The sequence below is a fragment of the Schistocerca piceifrons genome, chromosome 2 (assembly GCF_021461385.2).
Source record: "Schistocerca piceifrons isolate TAMUIC-IGC-003096 chromosome 2, iqSchPice1.1, whole genome shotgun sequence".
NCBI lineage: Eukaryota > Metazoa > Arthropoda > Insecta > Orthoptera > Acrididae > Schistocerca > Schistocerca piceifrons.
In genome coordinates, this window is record NC_060139.1 from 795,430,351 (window position 1) to 795,454,080 (window position 23,730).

General features: G+C 43.2%; 1 protein-coding gene across 2 annotated transcripts in view; it reads right to left on the minus strand.

Moving 5' to 3' along the window:
- The window catches only part of LOC124776502 (interleukin-1 receptor-associated kinase 4-like), a 135,600-nt gene that overhangs the window by 64,768 nt on the left and 47,102 nt on the right, over nucleotides 1-23,730 (minus strand). For both annotated transcript variants that reach the window (XM_047251521.1, XM_047251522.1), the window contains exon 5: nucleotides 2,382-2,651. In XM_047251521.1, coding sequence (XP_047107477.1) covers nucleotides 2,382-2,651 — 270 coding nt within the window. The remainder of the gene's footprint in view (nucleotides 1-2,381; nucleotides 2,652-23,730) is intronic.

The window sequence follows — 23,730 nt, forward strand, 5'->3', positions numbered from 1 at the left end:
TTTGGATGTGATAATTTTCTTCTATTGTTAACAAATGAAACAGGTGATTACTGTGTGTCAGAATATGGAGGTCTGCTTCTATGCCACTGAGGTGGTGGTTGTTTTTAATGAGGTGGTCTGCAAATGTGGAGTGTATGCTGTCACTTTTCAGTGCACTTAAATGTTCCAAGTATCTCATCCTGAAATTTCTGTACGGCTGCACAAAGTCTTTGAAGTTAGTTGGTACAGAGCTGCTTTGTTGTACTTATCTGTGGTGATGTTGGGTATTTTTAATTTTTTATGCAGTTTACTGTTTGTTCTACGTGCCACATTTATACTTCATTTTCTCACAATGTCTCCTATGTTATATGTTATCTTGTTGTCAAATGTTAGTGTGTGCAATTTTTTCTTGATGATTGTGTCTTCTTCATCTTGCTTTCTTGGTGTGTTCTCTGTCGGGTGGCTGTTACTGGTGTGTTGTGCTGTAATATTGTTATGTGTTTGGTGTCAGCTGTGTTATTTTATGGTTTAGCTTGTCTACAGTGTTTGATTATGTTTAGTTCTTGCGCACAGCTCTCTTTGTCCACTGGAATTCTGCTCAGTCTTTGTAAAATTTATTTTTGTCTGTTTCGGTTTCAAGGCTGATATGGATTTTTGGATGAGCAGTACTGATGTATCTGCGTAACTGTAGTTTCCGGTCAGGTGTTTCATCTACCACACAAATTATGTCATCAGCTTAGTGTTGCCAATATATTACTTTGTACTGTCTGGCTTTATTATTTGTTCAAAGATTTTGTTTTCTAGGTGATTAAGGATGATGTTGGCCAGCAAGCTTCTTATGGGTAATCTCATGAGGTGTCCTTCCTGTTGGATGTAGAATTCATCTTTAAATTTGGAATAATTTTGTCCTTTGATTACTTTCAAAATGGTTGAGACTTCTTCTGTCCCTGTTTCTGGGATAATGTTTGTCTGTCTTGGTTATTTTTCAATTGTCTTGACTATTTCTTCAGTTGTTGTATGGGTATGCATTGAATGATGTCACATGTTCCCCAGACATGACCTCCCACCCCTGTGACTTCCTTCTATTCCCAAGGCTGAAAAGAACTATGAAAAGATGTCATTTTGCCACTACCGATGAGATAAAAACAAAATCACTTAAGGAGCTAAACACCATAACAAAAAGAGAGTTCCATAAGTGCTTCCAAAATTGGAAAAAGTGCTGGCATGAGTGTATTAAACCGAGGAGGATTACTGTGAAGGTGACAATGTTAATGTTTATGTTGATGAATAAATAAAAATTCTTTAAGAAAAACAAAAATTCTTATTCTTTTTGATCACACCTCATATGTGTAGTGCTTTTGCATGAAAGTTTGCAAGTGTGTGGTTAAATGATATGCTGCTGCAGTTCTGAAATCTATCACTGGTCCGGTCCAAACTCTGGGCTTGAAAATTTTTGGTAGACTACAAAGGTGGGCACTCTTGGTTTTTTTAAGTTGTTCTCTTTATTTTGGCTTTGTGAGATGGTAGACTTGATGTTTTTTAATAGGTTTTGTATGTCTCTTTGAATGGAATCACTTTTTAGCATTGTTATTTGGTTTTCTGTTAAGAGCTTTAGTTTTTTCTCAGTGCAGTCCCTTTCAAGCAGGACTACCATTGTGTTCCCCTCATCTGTCCTTGTGACCATTGCACTATATTCCTCCAGTTATTTATGTATGTCCTTCGCTGTTTTCCCCTCTGTGGTTGCCTTGCGGTCATTGAGGGTAGTTTTGTTCTTTCTAATAATCTGTCTGATTTCTCCTGCCATCCTTTCTCTGGTTAGTCCTGCACTGAAATTTCCTCTATCTTTCCTTTCTTCTTGTTTCACTATAGATTCACTTTTCTTTTCTATTGTTCTTTGTGTGATATGTTTGTTTAGACTGTGTTTGGGTGCCTTTCGGAACAGTGTGTCTTCCTGAATTGAGAAATTAATTTCTGTTAAATCAGCAACTTTTTCATAAAATATATGTTTTCTGTGGTGTGTCTGTTGTTCCTATTGTGTTTCTTCAGTTTTGGGTCTTGTCTTTGTAGCTGCTTTTCTATTACTGTTTCTATATGATATTACACCAGTTGAGTAATGTCATAAAATATGCAGATTGTTTGATGTGATCGCTTAACTCTAAGGGTGTTTTGTTCAGTGTGATGTTAAGCAGTCATTTCTTTGAGTACAATTCTTGGATTTCCTTCTTAAGCCATGCAAATGCTGCTTATTTTATTATATTAATCTTCAACTTTTTCTTGGTTTTATGATATAATGATTGATCAGAGACACAGCACATCTTCTAGTACTGAGATTAATACTTTCATAACATAATCTCTATAGTGAAACATTAATGACAACAGTTTATGTACCAGAGACTGTTTACCTTGAAAGTGTATGTATTTCATTTTGGAACTGCTTCTCAACATTTATAGCATCTCTCTTTAATCTTTTAACAGCAACTTTCTCTGTTGGTAAAATTCCAAGATAGACAGAACCAAATGCTCCAGTGCCCAACTTTCGACCACTTCTTAAATCCTGCCCTGCTACAACAGGGGTTTCACAGAAATGGTTAGTAATATCATCCAACAATGAATATGGAAAATTTGGCACTGATGTACTTATATTAGGATGCACATCTGAAGGTGAATCAGTTCTGAAATAAAAAAACATATAATGAGACTCTTTCAGTGACAGATAAATAATATTCACCATGGAAATGTAAACACAGGTTCCAAAAGAAACATTTTACAAAATCCTCATTCAGATGGAAAAAGGACAATCACTGCAACTACCTTTCACATATCTTTTATATTACTCTGCAGTAAGAAAGAACTTTTCCTACAGAAAAACACATCACTCCTAAATACATATTAATTAATGTAAATTGATTACTTAACAATTGTTTAAAAACAAAAATTAATCTGTGAAAACAGTATTGTTATGCTTGTCTGCTGAGCAGCAGCTTTAATGGTTTTTGCTTCACCACCACCCCTCCCCCTAATTGGATTTACGTTTTTAATGTTATCCAATTTGAAGTTTGGTACTTTTTGGGAATGGTCATTATCTTCCACTTCTTAACTTTCATACCATCTCTCACACTCTATATTCTTCCTGAAGCCACCTTGCATTCATCGCATCTTTAACATTCTGCATCCATCTTCTAGGTGGTCCTCCACATTTCTTCACTCTGCTGGTGTCCATTCATATGTTCTTTTTGGCCATATGTTATCATCTTTTCATTCGAGGTAGTCTTACTAAGTTAATATTTTGTTATCTACAGTACTGAGAATAGTGCTCTTTTTATCCTATAATTTCCCACATTCTTTCATTTCTGTCATGTTCCAGTCTGGAGAAGAACATCAATTTATTTTTCTCCTATTTGTTTCACTCCCATTTGTCAGTGCCATATGTAGTGATACTCTCTATGACTGACTTGTACATCAAGATCTTAATGAACATTTTAATTTCGTTACTCCACAGCAAGGAGTTAAGTTGGTCACCGATTCTTTTCACTTGCCCAATTTTATTTGTGATGTCTTGTGCACTTGTACCATTTTTGCAAAAGTGTTGCCCAAGCATTTAAATGTACAGACAATTTCAATTCTGCAGAATTCTACGTTCAGATCTTCTTGTTCATCTTCATCCACTACCATGGATTCAGTTATTTTTTTATTTATTGTCAGGCCAGACTTCGAGTATTCTTTGTGTAGTTTCCTGAACATGTGACAGGAGTCATCTTTGTCTCCTGCTATCAGGACCTACCCATTCCTGAAGAGTAAAGCATACAGTATTTTTTTGTAAAATTTCTTCTTGGTGTACTTTAAGTAAAGTCAATATTAATGAGCATCATTGTCTTAAACCCTTATTTTTCTGATTTGCAAATATTTCACTCACAAGTTGGCAAAGCTCAAAAACTTTATGGAAAAACAAATAAATAAACATAAAACACTATACTGAGTGAGAACACATGTAACTGCAGTTCTGTTTCTGTTTAACTCTAGAAAGTGAGTTGAAGTGGAAATAATGCCACTGCAGCATAAGAAAGAGTGGTTTCAAAACAGGTGAAAAACTGTGAAGAATGAATGTACAGTCATGTTTGTTTTGACCTCAACTTCCGCTAACAACAAAGGAAAAAACAGTAGTACACTGAATATGTAAACAAGAGGCAGAAACACCAAAAGTACATTGTGTGCCAGCTTTATAAAGAAATACCATTTTAATCTACAAAAACAAAAATGTACAAACATTCTATTTATCCATATATCCAGAATGACCACAGAAGGTGCTTCATAAATAAAAGCAAAATGTGTCTGTTGACACAGTCCATTCCAAGTGGTCCATCACTGGTGCAAAATGTGTCTGTTGGCACAGTCCATTCCAAGTGGTCCATCACTGGTTGCTTGACCATCTCAGAAAACATTGATATTCACTGGGTAATTCCCTCATGTTTGATGGACTCAAAAATATTTTTAAGAATTTTTTCTTGGTTATCATTTAGAAACAGGGGTCATTTTTGTTTCAGGTTGTTGGCATTCTTTCACATGTACAAGCATTTGCAGTTTTAAAATTATTCAGTAATGGGTTGCCCTAGACCTTTTAAATAAAAAGCATTTAGTTCAACAACACTGGACTATAAACTAAAACCATGATCACATATCTAAATGTATTCCTTAATATATTTTTAATAGCTTGAAGTTATTGGTTGCAAATTAAAACAGTTTTTGAATAGTATTTTTCCAAAGAAGGAGTAATTTATCAGCCTTTTTTTTGTGGTGTTACACTACACAGTATAGTTACTTTTTATAGAGTATCAATAGTGCTTACACCTACAAAAATACACTATTTTATAAAACAGATTTTTTGAAGTTTTTCATTCTTTGGCCTGCAATATCTTTGTTAGGGGACCAGATAAAAATCTGAAAATTACACACACACACACACACACACACACACACACACACACACACACATATATATATATATATATATATATATATATATATATATATATATATATATATATATATATATATATATATATATATATATCAATATAATGGAAGGAAACATTCCACGTGGGAAAAATTATATATAAAAAACAAAGATGAGGTGACTTACCGAACAAAAGCGCTGGCAGGTCGATAGACACACAAACAAACACAAACACACACACAAAATTCAAGCTTTCGCAACAAACTGTTGCCTCATCAGGAAAGAGGGAAGGAGAGGGGAAGACGAAAGGAAGTGGGTTTTAAGGGAGAGGGTAAGGAGTCATTCCAATCCCGGGAGCGGAAAGACTTACCTTAGGGGGAAAAAAGGACAGGTATACACTCGCACACACGCACATATATATATATATATATATATATCAATATAATGGAAGGAAACATTCCACGTGGGAAAAATTATATATAAAAAACAAAGATGAGGTGACTTACCGAACAAAAGCGCTGGCTTCCTCGTCCCCTCAAACCCAGAATCCCCCACAGAAGAACCACAAAAGTGCCCCACTTGTGACAGGATACTTTCCGGGACTGGACCAGACTCTGAATGTGGCTCTCCAGCAGGGATACGACTTCCTCAAATCCTGCCCTGAAATGAGGTCCATCCTTCATGAAATCCTCCCCACTCCGCCAAGAGTGTCTTTCCGCCGTCCACCTAACCTTCGTAACCTGTTAGTTCATCCCTATGAAATCCCCAAACCACCTTCCCTACCCTCTGGCTCCTATCCTTGTAACCGCCCCCGATGCAAAACCTGTCCCATGCACCCTCCCACCACCACCTACTCCAGTCCTGTAACCCGGAAGGTGTACACGATCAGAGGCAGAGCCACGTGTGAAAGCACCCACGTGATTTACCAACTGACCTGCCTACACTGTGATGCATTCTATGTGGGAATGACCAGCAACAAACTGTCCATTCGCATGAATGGACACAGGCAGACAGTGTTTGTTGGTAATGAGGATCACCCTGTGGCTAAACATGCCTTGGTGCACAGCCAGCACATCTTGGCACAGTGTTACACCGTCCGGGTTATCTGGATACTTCCCACCAACACCAACCTATCCGAACTCCGGAGATGGGAACTTGCCCTTCAGTATATCCTCTATTCTCGTCATCCGCCAGGCCTCAATCTCCGCTAATTTCAAGTTGCCGCCACTCATACCTCACCTGTCTTTCAACAACTTCTTTGCCTCTACACTTAAGGATGGATATGTGCGTGTGTGCGAGTGTATACCTGTCCTTTTTTCCCCCTAAGGTAAGTCTTTCCGCTCCCGGGATTGGAATGACTCCTTACCCTCTCCCTTAAAACCCACTTCCTTTCGTCTTCCCCTCTCCTTCCCTCTTTCCTGATGAGGCAACAGTTTGTTGCGAAAGCTTGAATTTTGTGTGTGTGTTTGTGTTTGTTTGTGTGTCTATCGACCTGCCAGCGCTTTTGTTCGGTAAGTCACCTCATCTTTGTTTTTTATATATATATATATATATATATATAAAAAATAGAGGGAAACATTCCACGTGGGAAAAATATATCTAAAAAGAAAGATGATGAAACTTACCAAACAAAAGCGCTGGCAGGTCGATAGACACACAAACAAACACAAACATACACACAAAATTCTAGCTTTCGCAACCAATGGTTGCCTCGTCAGGAAAGAGGGAAGGAGAAGGAAAGACAAAAGGATATGTGTTTTAAGGGAGAGGGTAAGGAGTCATTCCAATCCCGGGAGCGGAAAGACTTACCTTAGGGGGAAAAAAGGACAGGTATACACTCGCACACACACACATATCCATCCACACATACACAGACACAAGCAGACATTTTCAAAATATATATATATATATATATATATATATATATAGAGAAACATTCCACGTGGGAAAAATATATCTAAAAAGAAAGATGATGAAACTTACCAGACAAAAGCGCTGGCAGGTCGATAGACACACAAACAAACACAAACATACACACAAAATTCTAGCTTTCGCAACCAATGGTTGCCTCGTCAGGAAAGAGGGAAGGAGAAGGAAAGACAAAAGGATATGGGTTTTAAGGGAGAGGGTAAGGAGTCATTCCAATCCCGGGAGCGGAAAGACTTACCTTAGGGGGAAAAAAGGACAGGTATACACTCGCACACACACACATATCCATCCACACATACACAGACATAAGCAGACATTTGTAAAGGCAAAGAGTTTGGGCAGAGATGTCAGTCGGGGCAGATGTACAGAGGCAAAGATGAAGTTGAAAGACAGGTGAGGTATGAGCGGCGGCAAATTGAAATTAGAAATTAGCGGAGATTGAGGCCTGGCGGATAGCGAGAAGAAAGGATATGCTGAAGGGCAAGTTCCCATCTCCGGAGTTCTGACAGGTTGGTGTTAGTGGGAAGTATCCAGATAACCCGGACGGTGTAACACTGTGCCAAGATGTGCTGGCCGTGCACCAAGGCATGTTTAGCCACAGGGTGATCCTCATTACCAACAAACACTGTCTGCCTGTGTCCATTCATGCGAATGGACAGTTTGTTGCTGGTCATTCCCACATAGAACGCTTCACCGTGTAGGCAGGTCAGTTGGTAAATCACGTGGGTGCTTTCACACGTGGCTCTGCCTTTGATCGTGTACACCTTCCGGGTTACAGGACTGGAATAGGTGGTGGTGGGAGGGTGCATGGGACAGGTTTTACACCGGGGGCGGTTACAGGGGTAGGAGCCAGAGGGTAGGGAGGGTGGTTTGGGGATTTCATAGGGATGAACTAAGAGGTTGCGAAGGTTAGGTGGACGGCGGAAAGACACTCTTGGTGGAGTGGGGAGGATTTCATGAAGGATGGATCTCATTTCAGGGCAGGATTTGAGGAAGTCGTATCCCTGCTGGAGAGCCACATTCAGAATCTGATCCAGTCCCGGAAAGTATCCTGTCACAAGTGGGGCACTTTTGGGGTTCTTCTGTGGAAGGTTCCGGGTTTGAGGAGATGAGGATGTGGCTCTGGTTATTTGCTTCTGTACCAGGTCGGGAGGGTAGTTACGGGATGCAAAAGCTGTTTTCAGGTTGTTGGTGTAATGGTTCAAGGATTCCGGACTGGAGCAGATTCGTTTGCCACGAAGACCTAGGCTGTAGGGAAGGGACCGTTTGATGTGGAATGGGTGGCAGCTGTCATAATGGAGGTACTGTTGCTTGTTGGTGGGTTTAATGTGGACGGACGTGTGAAGCTGGCCATTGGACAGGTGGAGGTCAACGTCAAGGAAAGTGGCATGGGATTTGGAGTAGGACCAGGTGAATCTGATGGAACCAAAGGAGTTGAGGTTGGAGAGGAAATTCTGGAGTTCTTCTTCACTGTGAGTCCAGATCACGAAAATGTCATCAATAAATCTGTACCAAACTTCGGGTTGGCAGGCCTGGGTAACCAGGAAGGCTTCCTCTAAGCGACCCATGAATAGGTTGGCATACGAGGGGGCCATCCTGGTACCCATGGCTGTTCCCTTTAATTGTTGGTATGTCTGGCCTTCAAAAGTGAAGAAGTTGTGGGTCAGGATGAAGCTGGCTAAGGTAATGAGGAAAGAGGTTTTAGGTAGGGCGGCAGGTGATCGGCGTGTAAGGAAGTGCTCCATCGCAGCGAGGCCCTGGACATGCGGAATATTTGTGTATAAGGAAGTGGCATCAATGGTTACAAGGATGGTTTCCGGGGGTAACAGACTGGGTAGGGATTCCAGGCGTTTGAGAAAGTGGTTGGTGTCTTTGATGAAGGATGGGAGACTGCATGTAATGGGTTGAAGGTGTTGATCTACGTAGGCAGAGATGCGTTCGGTGGGGGCTTGGTAACCAGCTACAATGGGACGGCCGGGATGATTGGGTTTGTGAATTTTGGGAAGAAGGTGGAAGGTAGGGGTGCGGGGTGTTGGTGGGGTCAGGAGGTTGATGGAGTCGGGTGAAAGGTTTTGTAGGGGGCCTAAGGTTCTGAGGATTCCTTGAAGCTCCGCCTGGACATCAGGAATGGGATTGCCTTGGCAAACTTTGTAAGTAGTGTTGTCTGAAAGCTGACGCAGTCCCTCAGCCACATACTCCCGACGATCAAGTACCACAGTTGTGGAACCCTTGTCCGCCGGAAGAATGACGATGGATCGGTCAGCCTTCAGATCACGGATAGCCTGGGCTTCAGCAGTGGTGATGTTGGGAGTAGGATTAAGGTTTTTTAAGAAGGATTGAGAGGCAAGGCTGGAAGTCAGAAATTCCTGGAAGGATAGGAGAGGGTGATTTTGAGGAAGAGGAGGTGGGTCCCGCTGTGACGGAGGACGGAACTGTTCCAGGCATGGTTCAATTTGGATAGTGTCTTGGGGAGTTGGATCATTAGGAGTAGGATTAGGATCATTTTTCTTCGTGGCAAAGTGATATTTCCAGCAGAGAGTACGGGTGTAGGACAGTAAATCTTTGACGAGGGCTGTTTGGTTAAATCTGGGAGTGGGGCTGAAGGTGAGGCCTTTGGATAGGACAGAGGTTTCGGATTGGGAGAGAGGTTTGGAGGAAAGGTTAACTACTGAATTGGGGTGTTGTGGTTCCAGATTGCGTTGATTGGAATTTTGAGGTTTTGGAGGGAGTGGAGCTGGAAGTGGGAGATTGAGTAGATGGGAGAGACTGGGTTTGTGTGCAATGAGAGGAGGTTGAGGTTTGCTGGAAAGGTTGTGAAGGGTGAGTGAGTTGCCTTTCCGGAGGTGGGAAACCAGGAGATTGGATAGTTTTTTAAGGTGGAGGGTGGCATGCTGCTCTAATTTGAGGTTGGCCTGTAGGAGGATGCTCTGAACAACAGGTGTGGATGTGGGAGAGGAAAGATTGAGGATTTTTATAAAGGATAGGAGTTGATGGGCGTGTTGATTGGCTGAGTGGATGTGTAGGTGAAGGATTAGGTGGGTGAGGGCAATGGATTGTTTGGTTTGGAACTGGTATAGGGACTGATGGAAAGAAGGGTTGCAGCCAGAGATGGGAACTTTAAGTGTGAGGCCTTTGGGGGTGATGCCAAATGTCAGACAAGCCTGAGAAAATAAAATATGGGAGTGTAATCTGGCTAGGGCGAAGGCATGTTTGCGGAGGGAATGTAAATAAAACTTAATGGGGTCGTTGTGAAGGTGTTGTGAGGGTGACATGGTACTAGAAGGTGGAAAGTGGAACACGAGGCTGAAATGAAAATGAAAATAAATATGAAAAAATATATATGGGGAGAGATAAAGGTAAAATTAGAAAGCAAATGGAGATCTGGTGTGAAAAAAGGCGAAAAAGGGTTGGTTAGGGCTGGGCTATGTTGATCCTGTGGTGAACTTGTGTAGGTAGATAATGATGTGCATAAAGGTTAGGTGGTTGTGTTGCCGCAAAAACACGTTAAAGGGTGGAGAAATTCGGGAAAATTTCGAAAAAACTACGTGAGGATGTATTAAAAGGAGTGGTTTGGTGGTGGCAGATTATGGAAATGAAGCTAACAATTGTTTGATGAAGAAATAATGACGTTAAAACCTGTGGGAAGCGGCTAAAAATGATCGGTGATGTGAGAAAAACGGAAATGGAAATAAAGCAAAAGTTATTAAAACTGTCGAAAGGGTTGTTTAATAGCTAAAAGGAACTGTTTGTGGACTGGAAACGGTGGATTTTATAGCAGCAAAGCGGAAAAAAAATTTTTTGGTTATGGTTTCGAAGTGATTTACGTATTATTACGTATTATTGAGTGTATATCGACGGGATAAAATTGTATACTGGATTACGGTAAAAAAGGAGAAGGTGAATAGAAAGTGAAACTGTTGGCAAAAACAGAAGGAGGAAATAAGACGACAGAAAAGACTTCGAAATGTAACAGTGACAATAACAATAACGATAACAATAACAAACGTGATTGTTGGCTTCAAATTAATGATATGAATATAATAGAGAGAAACATTCCACGTGGGAAAAATATATCTAAAAAGAAAGATGATGAAACTTACCAGACAAAAGCGCTGGCAGGTCGATAGACACACAAACAAACACAAACATACACACAAAATTCTAGCTTTCGCAACCAATGGTTGCCTCGTCAGGAAAGAGGGAAGGAGAAGGAAAGACAAAAGGATATGGGTTTTAAGGGAGAGGGTAAGGAGTCATTCCAATCCCGGGAGCGGAAAGACTTACCTTAGGGGGAAAAAAGGACAGGTATACACTCGCACACACACACATATCCATCCACACATACACAGACATAAGCAGACATTTGTAAAGGCAAAGAGTTTGGGCAGAGATGTCAGTCGGGGCGGATGTACAGAGGCAAAGATGAAGTTGAAAGACAGGTGAGGTATGAGCGGCGGCAAATTGAAATTAGAAATTAGCGGAGATTGAGGCCTGGCGGATAGCGAGAAGAAAGGATATGCTGAAGGGCAAGTTCCCATCTCCGGAGTTCTGACAGGTTGGTGTTAGTGGGAAGTATCCAGATAACCCGGACGGTGTAACACTGTGCCAAGATGTGCTGGCCGTGCACCAAGGCATGTTTAGCCACAGGGTGATCCTCATTACCAACAAACACTGTCTGCCTGTGTCCATTCATGCGAATGGACAGTTTGTTGCTGGTCATTCCCACATAGAACGCTTCACCGTGTAGGCAGGTCAGTTGGTAAATCACGTGGGTGCTTTCACACGTGGCTCTGCCTTTGATCGTGTACACCTTCCGGGTTACAGGACTGGAATAGGTGGTGGTGGGAGGGTGCATGGGACAGGTTTTACACCGGGGGCGGTTACAGGGGTAGGAGCCAGAGGGTAGGGAGTGTGGTTTGGGGATTTCATAGGGATGAACTAAGAGGTTGCGAAGGTTAGGTGGACGGCGGAAAGACACTCTTGGTGGAGTGGGGAGGATTTCATGAAGGATGGATCTCATTTCAGGGCAGGATTTGAGGAAGTCGTATCCCTGCTGGAGAGCCACATTCAGAATCTGATCCAGTCCCGGAAAGTATCCTGTCACAAGTGGGGCACTTTTGGGGTTCTTCTGTGGAAGGTTCCGGGTTTGAGGAGATGAGGATGTGGCTCTGGTTATTTGCTTCTGTACCAGGTCGGGAGGGTAGTTACGGGATGCAAAAGCTGTTTTCAGGTTGTTGGTGTAATGGTTCAAGGATTCCGGACTGGAGCAGATTCGTTTGCCACGAAGACCTAGGCTGTAGGGAAGGGACCGTTTGATGTGGAATGGGTGGCAGCTGTCATAATGGAGGTACTGTTGCTTGTTGGTGGGTTTAATGTGGACGGACGTGTGAAGCTGGCCATTGGACAGGTGGAGGTCAACGTCAAGGAAAGTGGCATGGGATTTGGAGTAGGACCAGGTGAATCTGATGGAACCAAAGGGGTTGAGGTTGGAGAGGAAATTCTGGAGTTCTTCTTCACTGTGAGTCCAGATCACGAAAATGTCATCAATAAATCTGTACCAAACTTCGGGTTGGCAGGCCTGGGTAACCAGGAAGGTTTCCTCTAAGCGACCCATGAATAGGTTGGCATACGAGGGGGCCATCCTGGTACCCATGGCTGTTCCCTTTAATTGTTGGTATGTCTGGCCTTCAAAAGTGAAGAAGTTGTGGGTCAGGATGAAGCTGGCTAAGGTAAGGAGGAAAGAGGTTTTAGGTAGGGCGGCAGGTGATCGGCGTGTAAGGAAGTGCTCCATCGCAGCGAGGCCCTGGACATGCGGAATATTTGTGTATAAGGAAGTGGCATCAATGGTTACAAGGATGGTTTCCGGGGGTAACAGACTGGGTAGGGATTCCAGGCGTTTGAGAAAGTGGTTGGTGTCTTTGATGAAGGATGGGAGACTGCATGTAATGGGTTGAAGGTGTTGATCTACGTAGGCAGAGATGCGTTCGGTGGGGGCTTGGTAACCAGCTACAATGGGACGACCGGGATGATTGGGTTTGTGAATTTTGGGAAAAAGGTGGAAGGTAGGGGTGCGGGGTGTTGGTGGGGTCAGGAGGTTGATGGAGTCAGGTGAAAGGTTTTGTAGGGGGCCTAAGGTTCTGAGGATTCCTTGAAGCTCCGCCTGGACATCAGGAATGGGATTGCCTTGGCAAACTTTGTAAGTAGTGTTGTCTGAAAGCTGACGCAGTCCCTCAGCCACATACTCCCGACGATCAAGTACCACAGTTGTGGAACCCTTGTCCGCCGGAAGAATGACGATGGATCGGTCAGCCTTCAGATCACGGATAGCCTGGGCTTCAGCAGTGGTGATGTTGGGAGTAGGATTAAGGTTTTTTAAGAAGGATTGAGAGGCAAGGTTGGAAGTCAGAAATTCCTGGAAGGATAGGAGAGGGTGATTTTGAGGAAGAGGAGGTGGGTCCCGCTGTGACGGAGGACGGAACTGTTCCAGGCATGGTTCAATTTGGATAGTGTCTTGGGGAGTTGGATCATTAGGAGTAGGATTAGGATCATTTTTCTTCGTGGCAAAGTGATATTTCCAGCAGAGAGTACGGGTGTAGGACAGTAAATCTTTGACGAGGGCTGTTTGGTTAAATCTGGGAGTGGGGCTGAACACAAGTTCACCACAGGATCAACATAGCCCAGCCCTAACCAACCCTTTTTCGCCTTTTTTCACACCAGATCTCCATTTGCTTTCTAATTTTACCTTTATCTCTCCCCATATATATTTTTTCATATTTATTTTCATTTTCATTTCAGCCTCGTGTTCCACTTTCCACCTTCTAGTACCATGTCACCCTCACAACACCTTCACAACGACCCCATTAAGTTTTATTTACATTCCCTCCGCAAACATGCCTTCGCCCTAGCCAGATTACACTCCCATATTTTATTTTCTCAGGCTTGTCTGACATTTGGCATCACCCCCAAAGGCCTCACACTTAAAGTTCCCATCTCTGGCTGCAACCCTTCTTTCCATCAGTCCCTATACCAGTTCCAAACCAAACAATCCATTGCCCTCACCCACCTAATCCTTCACCTACACATCCACTCAGCCAATCAACACGCCCATCAACTCCTATCCTTTATAAAAATCCTCAATCTTTCCTCTCCCACATCCACACCTGTTGTTCAGAGCATCCTCCTACAGGCCAACCGCAAATTAGAGCAGCATGCCACCCTCCACCTTAAAAAACTATCCAATCTCCTGGTTTCCCACCTCCGGAAAGGCAACTCACTCACCCTTCACAACCTTTCCAGCAAACCTCAACCTCCTCTCATTGCACACAAACCCAGTCTCTCCCATCTACTCAATCTCCCACTTCCAGCTCCACTCCCTCCAAAACCTCAAAATTCCAATCAACGCAATCTGGAACCACAACACCCCAATTCAATAGTTAACCTTTCCTCCAAACCTCTCTCCCAATCCGAAACCTCTGTCCTATCCAAAGGCCTCACCTTCAGCCCCACTCCCAGATTTAACCAAACAGCCCTCGTCAAAGATTTACTGTCCTACACCCGTACTCTCTGCTGGAAATATCACTTTGCCACGAAGAAAAATGATCCTAATCCTACTCCTAATGATCCAACTCCCCAAGACACTATCCAAATTGAACCATGCCTGGAACAGTTCCGTCCTCCGTCACAGCGGGACCCACCTCCTCTTCCTCAAAATCACCCTCTCCTATCCTTCCAGGAATTTCTGACTTCCAGCCTTGCCTCTCAATCCTTCTTAAAAAACCTTAATCCTACTCCCAACATCACCACTGCTGAAGCCCAGGCTATCCGTGATCTGAAGGCTGACCGATCCATCGTCATTCTTCCGGCGGACAAGGGTTCCACAACTGTGGTACTTGATCGTCGGGAGTATGTGGCTGAGGGACTGCGTCAGCTTTCAGACAACACTACTTACAAAGTTTGCCAAGGCAATCCCATTCCTGATGTCCAGGCGGAGCTTCAAGGAATCCTCAGAACCTTAGGCCCCCTACAAAACCTTTCACCCGACTCCATCAACCTCCTGACCCCACCAACACCCCGCACCCCTACCTTCCACCTTTTTCCCAAAATTCACAAACCCAATCATCCCGGCCGTCCCATTGTAGCTGGTTTCCAAGCCCCCACCGAACGCATCTCTGCCTACGTAGATCAACACCTTCAACCCATTACATGCAGTCTCCCATCCTTCATCAAAGACACCAACCACTTTCTCAAACGCCTGGAATCCCTACCCAGTCTGTTACCCCCGGAAACCATCCTTGTAACCATTGATGCCACTTCCTTATACACAAATATTCCGCATGTCCAGGGCCTCGCTGCGATGGAGCACTTCCTTACACGCCGATCACCTGCCGCCCTACCTAAAACCTCTTTCCTCATTACCTTAGCCAGCTTCATCCTGACCCACAACTTCTTCACTTTTGAAGGCCAGACATACCAACAATTAAAGGGAACAGCCATGGGTACCAGGATGGCCCCCTCGTATGCCAACCTATTCATGGGTCGCTTAGAGGAAGCCTTCCTGGTTACCCAGGCCTGCCAACCCGAAGTTTGGTACAGATTTATTGATGACATTTTCGTGATCTGGACTCACAGTGAAGAAGAACTCCAGAATTTCCTCTCCAACCTCAACTCCTTTGGTTCCATCAGATTCACCTGGCCCTACTCCAAATCCCATGCCACTTTCCTTGACGTTGACCTCCACCTGTCCAATGGCCAGCTTCACACGTCCGTCCACATTAAACCCACCAACAAGCAACAGTACCTCCATTATGACAGCTGCCACCCATTCCACATCAAACGGTCCCTTCCCTACAGCCTAGGTCTTCGTGGCAAACGAATCTGCTCCAGTCCGGAATCCTTGAACCATTACACCAACAACCTGAAAACAGCTTTTGCATCCCGTAACTACCCTCCCGACCTGGTACAGAAGCAAATAACCAGAGCCACATCCTCATCTCCTCAAACCCGGAACCTTCCACAGAAGAACCCCAAAAGTGCCCCACTTGTGACAGGATACTTTCCGGGACTGGATCAGATTCTGAATGTGGCTCTCCAGCAGGGATACGACTTCCTCAAATCCTGCCCTGAAATGAGATCCATCCTTCATGAAATCCTCCCCACTCCACCAAGAGTGTCTTTCCGCCGTCCACCTAACCTTCGCAACCTCTTAGTTCATCCCTATGAAATCCCCAAACCACACTCCCTACCCTCTGGCTCCTACCCCTGTAACCGCCCCCGGTGTAAAACCTGTCCCATGCACCCTCCCACCACCACCTATTCCAGTCCTGTAACCCGGAAGGTGTACACGATCAAAGGCAGAGCCACGTGTGAAAGCACCCACGTGATTTACCAACTGACCTGCCTACACTGTGAAGCGTTCTATGTGGGAATGACCAGCAACAAACTGTCCATTCGCATGAATGGACACAGGCAGACAGTGTTTGTTGGTAATGAGGATCACCCTGTGGCTAAACATGCCTTGGTGCACGGCCAGCACATCTTGGCACAGTGTTACACCGTCCGGGTTATCTGGATACTTCCCACTGACACCAACCTGTCAGAACTCCGGAGATGGGAACTTGCCCTTCAGCATATCCTTTCTTCTCGCTATCCGCGAGGCCTCAATCTCCGCTAATTTCTAATTTCAATTTGCCGCCGCTCATACCTCACCTGTCTTTCAACTTCATCTTTGCCTCTGTACATCCGCCCCGACTGACATCTCTGCCCAAACTCTTTGCCTTTACAAATGTCTGCTTATGTCTGTGTATGTGTGGATGGATATGTGTGTGTGTGCGAGTGTATACCTGTCCTTTTTTCCCCCTAAGGTAAGTCTTTCCGCTCCCGGGATTGGAATGACTCCTTACCCTCTCCCTTAAAACCCATATCCTTTTGTCTTTCCTTCTCCTTCCCTCTTTCCTGACGAGGCAACCATTGGTTGCGAAAGCTAGAATTTTGTGTGTATGTTTGTGTTTGTTTGTGTGTCTATCGACCTGCCAGCGCTTTTGTCTGGTAAGTTTCATCATCTTTCTTTTTAGATATATTTTTCCCACGTGGAATGTTTCTCTCTATTATATTCATATCATTAATTTGAAGCCAACAATCACGTTTGTTATTGTTATCGTTATTGTTATTGTCACTGTTACATTTCGAAGTCTTTTCTGTCGTCTTATTTCCTCCTTCTGTTTTTGCCAACAGTTTCACTTTCTATTCACCTTCTCCTTTTTTACCGTAATCCAGTATACAATTTTATCCCGTCGATATACACTCAATAATACGTAATAATACGTAAATCACTTCGAAACCATAACCAAAAAATTTTTTTTCCGCTTTGCTGCTATAAAATCCACCGTTTCCAGTCCACAAACAGTTCCTTTTAGCTATTAAACAACCCTTTCGACAGTTTTAATAACTTTTGCTTTATTTCCATTTCCGTTTTTCTCACATCACCGATCATTTTTAGCCGCTTCCCACAGGTTTTAACGTCATTATTTCTTCATCAAACAATTGTTAGCTTCATTTCCATAATCTGCCACCACCAAACCACTCCTTTTAATACATCCTCACGTAGTTTTTTCGAAATTTTCCCGAATTTCTCCACCCTTTAACGTGTTTTGGCGGCAACACAACCACCTAACCTTTATGCACATCATTATCTACCTACACAAGTTCACCACAGGATCAACATAGCCCAGCCCTAACCAACCCTTTTTCGCCTTTTTTCACACCAGATCTCCATTTGCTTTCTAATTTTACCTTTATCTCTCCCCATATATATTTTTTCATATTTATTTTCATTTTCATTTCAGCCTCGTGTTCCACTTTCCACCTTCTAGTACCATGTCACCCTCACAACACCTTCACAACGACCCCATTAAGTTTTATTTACATTCCCTCCGCAAACATGCCTTCGCCCTAGCCAGATTACACTCCCATATTTTATTTTCTCAGGCTTGTCTGACATTTGGCATCACCCCCAAAGGCCTCACACTTAAAGTTCCCATCTCTGGCTGCAACCCTTCTTTCCATCAGTCCCTATACCAGTTCCAAACCAAACAATCCATTGCCCTCACCCACCTAATCCTTCACCTACACATCCACTCAGCCAATCAACACGCCCATCAACTCCTATCCTTTATAAAAATCCTCAATCTTTCCTCTCCCACATCCACACCTGTTGTTCAGAGCATCCTCCTACAGGCCAACCGCAAATTAGAGCAGCATGCCACCCTCCACCTTAAAAAACTATCCAATCTCCTGGTTTCCCACCTCCGGAAAGGCAACTCACTCACCCTTCACAACCTTTCCAGCAAACCTCAACCTCCTCTCATTGCACACAAACCCAGTCTCTCCCATCTACTCAATCTCCCACTTCCAGCTCCACTCCCTCCAAAACCTCAAAATTCCAATCAACGCAATCTGGAACCACAACACCCCAATTCAATAGTTAACCTTTCCTCCAAACCTCTCTCCCAATCCGAAACCTCTGTCCTATCCAAAGGCCTCACCTTCAGCCCCACTCCCAGATTTAACCAAACAGCCCTCGTCAAAGATTTACTGTCCTACACCCGTACTCTCTGCTGGAAATATCACTTTGCCACGAAGAAAAATGATCCTAATCCTACTCCTAATGATCCAACTCCCCAAGACACTATCCAAATTGAACCATGCCTGGAACAGTTCCGTCCTCCGTCACAGCGGGACCCACCTCCTCTTCCTCAAAATCACCCTCTCCTATCCTTCCAGGAATTTCTGACTTCCAGCCTTGCCTCTCAATCCTTCTTAAAAAACCTTAATCCTACTCCCAACATCACCACTGCTGAAGCCCAGGCTATCCGTGATCTGAAGGCTGACCGATCCATCGTCATTCTTCCGGCGGACAAGGGTTCCACAACTGTGGTACTTGATCGTCGGGAGTACGTGGCTGAGGGACTGCGTCAGCTTTCAGACAACACTACTTACAAAGTTTGCCAAGGCAATCCCATTCCTGATGTCCAGGCGGAGCTTCAAGGAATCCTCAGAACCTTAGGCCCCCTACAAAACCTTTCACCCGACTCCATCAACCTCCTGACCCCACCAACACCCCGCACCCCTACCTTCCACCTTCTTCCCAAAATTCACAAACCCAATCATCCCGGCCGTCCCATTGTAGCTGGTTACCAAGCCCCCACCGAACGCATCTCTGCCTACGTAGATCAACACCTTCAACCCATTACATGCAGTCTCCCATCCTTCATCAAAGACACCAACCACTTTCTCAAACGCCTGGAATCCCTACCCAGTCTGTTACCCCCGGAAACCATCCTTGTAACCATTGATGCCACTTCCTTATACACAAATATTCCGCATGTCCAGGGCCTCGCTGCGATGGAGCACTTCCTTACACGCCGATCACCTGCCGCCCTACCTAAAACCTCTTTCCTCCTTACCTTAGCCAGCTTCATCCTGACCCACAACTTCTTCACTTTTGAAGGCCAGACATACCAACAATTAAAGGGAACAGCCATGGGTACCAGGATGGCCCCCTCGTATGCCAACCTATTCATGGGTCGCTTAGAGGAAGCCTTCCTGGTTACCCAGGCCTGCCAACCCGAAGTTTGGTACAGATTTATTGATGACATTTTCGTGATCTGGACTCACAGTGAAGAAGAACTCCAGAATTTCCTCTCCAACCTCAACTCCTTTGGTTCCATCAGATTCACCTGGTCCTACTCCAAATCCCATGCCACTTTCCTTGACGTTGACCTCCACCTGTCCAATGGCCAGCTTCACACGTCCGTCCACATTAAACCCACCAACAAGCAACAGTACCTCCATTATGACAGCTGCCACCCATTCCACATCAAACGGTCCCTTCCCTACAGCCTAGGTCTTCGTGGCAAACGAATCTGCTCCAGTCCGGAATCCTTGAACCATTACACCAACAACCTGAAAACAGCTTTTGCATCCCGTAACTACCCTCCCGACCTGGTACAGAAGCAAATAACCAGAGCCACATCCTCATCTCCTCAAACCCGGAACCTTCCACAGAAGAACCCCAAAAGTGCCCCACTTGTGACAGGATACTTTCCGGGACTGGATCAGATTCTGAATGTGGCTCTCCAGCAGGGATACGACTTCCTCAAATCCTGCCCTGAAATGAGATCCATCCTTCATGAAATCCTCCCCACTCCACCAAGAGTGTCTTTCCGCCGTCCACCTAACCTTCGCAACCTCTTAGTTCATCCCTATGAAATCCCCAAACCACCCTCCCTACCCTCTGGCTCCTACCCCTGTAACCGCCCCCGGTGTAAAACCTGTCCCATGCACCCTCCCACCACCACCTATTCCAGTCCTGTAACCCGGAAGGTGTACACGATCAAAGGCAGAGCCACGTGTGAAAGCACCCACGTGATTTACCAACTGACCTGCCTACACTGTGAAGCGTTCTATGTGGGAATGACCAGCAACAAACTGTCCATTCGCATGAATGGACACAGGCAGACAGTGTTTGTTGGTAATGAGGATCACCCTGTGGCTAAACATGCCTTGGTGCACGGCCAGCACATCTTGGCACAGTGTTACACCGTCCGGGTTATCTGGATACTTCCCACTAACACCAACCTGTCAGAACTCCGGAGATGGGAACTTGCCCTTCAGCATATCCTTTCTTCTCGCTATCCGCCAGGCCTCAATCTCCGCTAATTTCTAATTTCAATTTGCCGCCGCTCATACCTCACCTGTCTTTCAACTTCATCTTTGCCTCTGTACATCCGCCCCGACTGACATCTCTGCCCAAACTCTTTGCCTTTACAAATGTCTGCTTATGTCTGTGTATGTGTGGATGGATATGTGTGTGTGTGCGAGTGTATACCTGTCCTTTTTTCCCCCTAAGGTAAGTCTTTCCGCTCCCGGGATTGGAATGACTCCTTACCCTCTCCCTTAAAACCCATATCCTTTTGTCTTTCCTTCTCCTTCCCTCTTTCCTGACGAGGCAACCATTGGTTGCGAAAGCTAGAATTTTGTGTGTATGTTTGTGTTTGTTTGTGTGTCTATCGACCTGCCAGCGCTTTTGTCTGGTAAGTTTCATCATCTTTCTTTTTAGAGAGAGAGATATATATATATATATATATATATATAAAAGATTACAAATATGTGTCAAAAATACAATTCCTAATATCTGCAACATCTGGAGTAATAGATACAGAGTGTCAGTTACATAATTTAAACATATCTATGATCACTTTAAAAAAAGGAGCCCACTAATTACACTGTCTTGTTCACACCTCATTTGTTTTTACAACCTTGTTTATTGAACAACAGGGTTTGGTTGTTAGGTTAAAATATCACCCAGTCACAGTTGTAAATTCCAGGGAGGACAGCTTATTCTGCACATTTTTAACAGGCATCCAGACTTGATCCCTTTCAATTTTTTAAATGAGGTCCTTGGTCCAGGTGTGTGATAAAACTTAACACAATGCACATCTTGGTTTTGATAGTCAACGAAGAGATCAGCTACCTTTAATCTTCTTACAAGTGTTGAATCTTTCCTCCAAGACATTGGTGTAGAGTTCTTGTATTTCCATACATTTTACAAAAACACAGGTAATCCCTACTACCTGTTCTTTACAAAATTTAAACATTTCTTGGTTCTCACAGGTCTGCTGCAGACTACCTTTTGTGACATGCACTGCTGTGATGTAGTGTTCAGGCAGTCACTTTTGGCACAAAAATTATGAGTCTTTAGTTTATTTAGTTTATCCTGATCTTTATAACAATGCAGATTGATGAACTGTGGCCTGTTTGTTTACCCAGTGGTGCCCTTGTACTTCATATTAAACAACAAAGGAATAGTTTTAAGTCGGCAAGACCTAAGCATTCATCAACTGCCAAGGTTTGCTTTTTGTCTTTCAGAAATTTACTCTGAGCTTTGGCAACAAAATGACGCATTTTCAGGTTTTCAACGTTGGCTACCAACACTTCAAAAAACTCTTTTTGTGGTGTTGTAATTGTCACCATTTCCATTCTGTCTTGGGTCACCCATTGTTTGTATTCTATACTGTCAGGCACCAAATTATCTTATTCTCAAGTGAAGCTTGTTTGCCTGGACAGTCTCCACATTTCCCCATGATCATACAATTGTAGCTGTCAATACTACAAACCAGGACTTCAGAAAGGTCTTTATAGTTAGCTCTAAGATTGGCCCCATCTATAACTAACTTTACATTCTGGTGATAGAAACAACTGCAAACATTATGAGTGCCAGATGCCCTTGCAACAATACACTTGCAAAATTTTGACCCAATTTTAATGTCAGGTTTTTCTTTTTTGAATTCAGTGAATATTTCATTTAAAATAAACAATATTAACTTGTTGTCTCTGGACATTACTACCATTTTCTTTCACAGGAAAACAATCTTTTTTGCCAGCCAACAAATAGCTGTTATTGATGCATTTTATACTGATGCCTTTTAATTTAACCAAACGTTCTGATGCATTAATTCATGACTAACTTTTGCTCGACTTCAGGAATTTTGTAGTAAACTGATAATCTTAACTTTAGCCCCTTTGTTTGAAATACGACATTTAGTTTTTAGCTTTTCTGTCAAATCATCATATTTGGTCAGAGAATTTTTAGAACTTACATCTGGTTCAGTGCAACTTTTCTTTTGAAATGGATCTTCGAAATTGTTTTTGACAGTAGTTGCCATTTCTCAATTTTTGCATTCAATGCAACAGGTCTTTTTTCTTCACTTAGTTTTCTAATTTTACTAGCAGGATTTCCTAGGATTTCACAAGCTAAGTACACTTTTTTATAATTGCTCACGAATCACAATACTCTTTATCTGAAATATTACCATCGCTTCCTCTGTTAATGACTAATATCTTAGAATAAATGCGGGACACAATGACTTTCCTTGTATTAAACAGATAAAAGGACTTTTGCTTTTAGAATAATGATAAAACGTTATTTCTCTCAGAGCTTTTGTTATAGGCTTCTTATATGTCTTCAAAGGGTCCAAAAACGACTGGCCGAAAAAGTGATGAAATCACTTTCAGTATTTAGTTTCATGGTACTTGCAAGTTGAGTTAATTCTGAGCCAACTCGTAGGTAAAATAACAGTTTCTCTTTTTCACTGTAATCTACAATGAAAGTAATGTCTTTAGGAAACACTCCATACACACTTTTATGGCAAGCTTCATTACTAAGAACACTAATACAACACAGAGACTCCATTGTTTAAGTGCACATTTCAAGAGCTCACTGTTAACTGAGTGTGAGTGAAGTGGGAAGGCAACACAAAGATTGTACAGACTTGATTGTGAACCTCTAAAGATGCTGTCTGCTAGCCTGCTGAAACTTTCTGCAGAGGACTCTTTCAACAACTAATCGTTCATTACTTAATTTCGTGTGTTTAAATTATATAACTGATATAATTCATTCCATTAGTCCAGGTATTGTCAAGGTGGTGCCCAGTACACAGTGTAACGACACATTGCTCTGCCACAAAAAGGAAAAAACTATCAGTTCTTTGTGTAAACAGTGCAACAAGCGTGTAATGAAAGGTATCTTATGCGTAAAGTGCAATTTCTGGCTGCACGAAAAGTGCGCAAAAGTAAGTCTAAAACTCATAAACGACGATTCTCCGTGGACGTGCACAGTATGTTTACAAAGTGAAACAACCTACCTAGAAAATACAATCAAATCAAAGGACGAAATAATCAGACTGCTGCAAAGTGATATTAAATCGCTTAGAAGTGAAATTGTGTCTCTTAAGAAAGTAAATGCGAAGTTACAAAGTGATTTGGCACCCTGTATTTGTGGAAATCCAGTACCAAACACGGAAAAAACTGTGAAA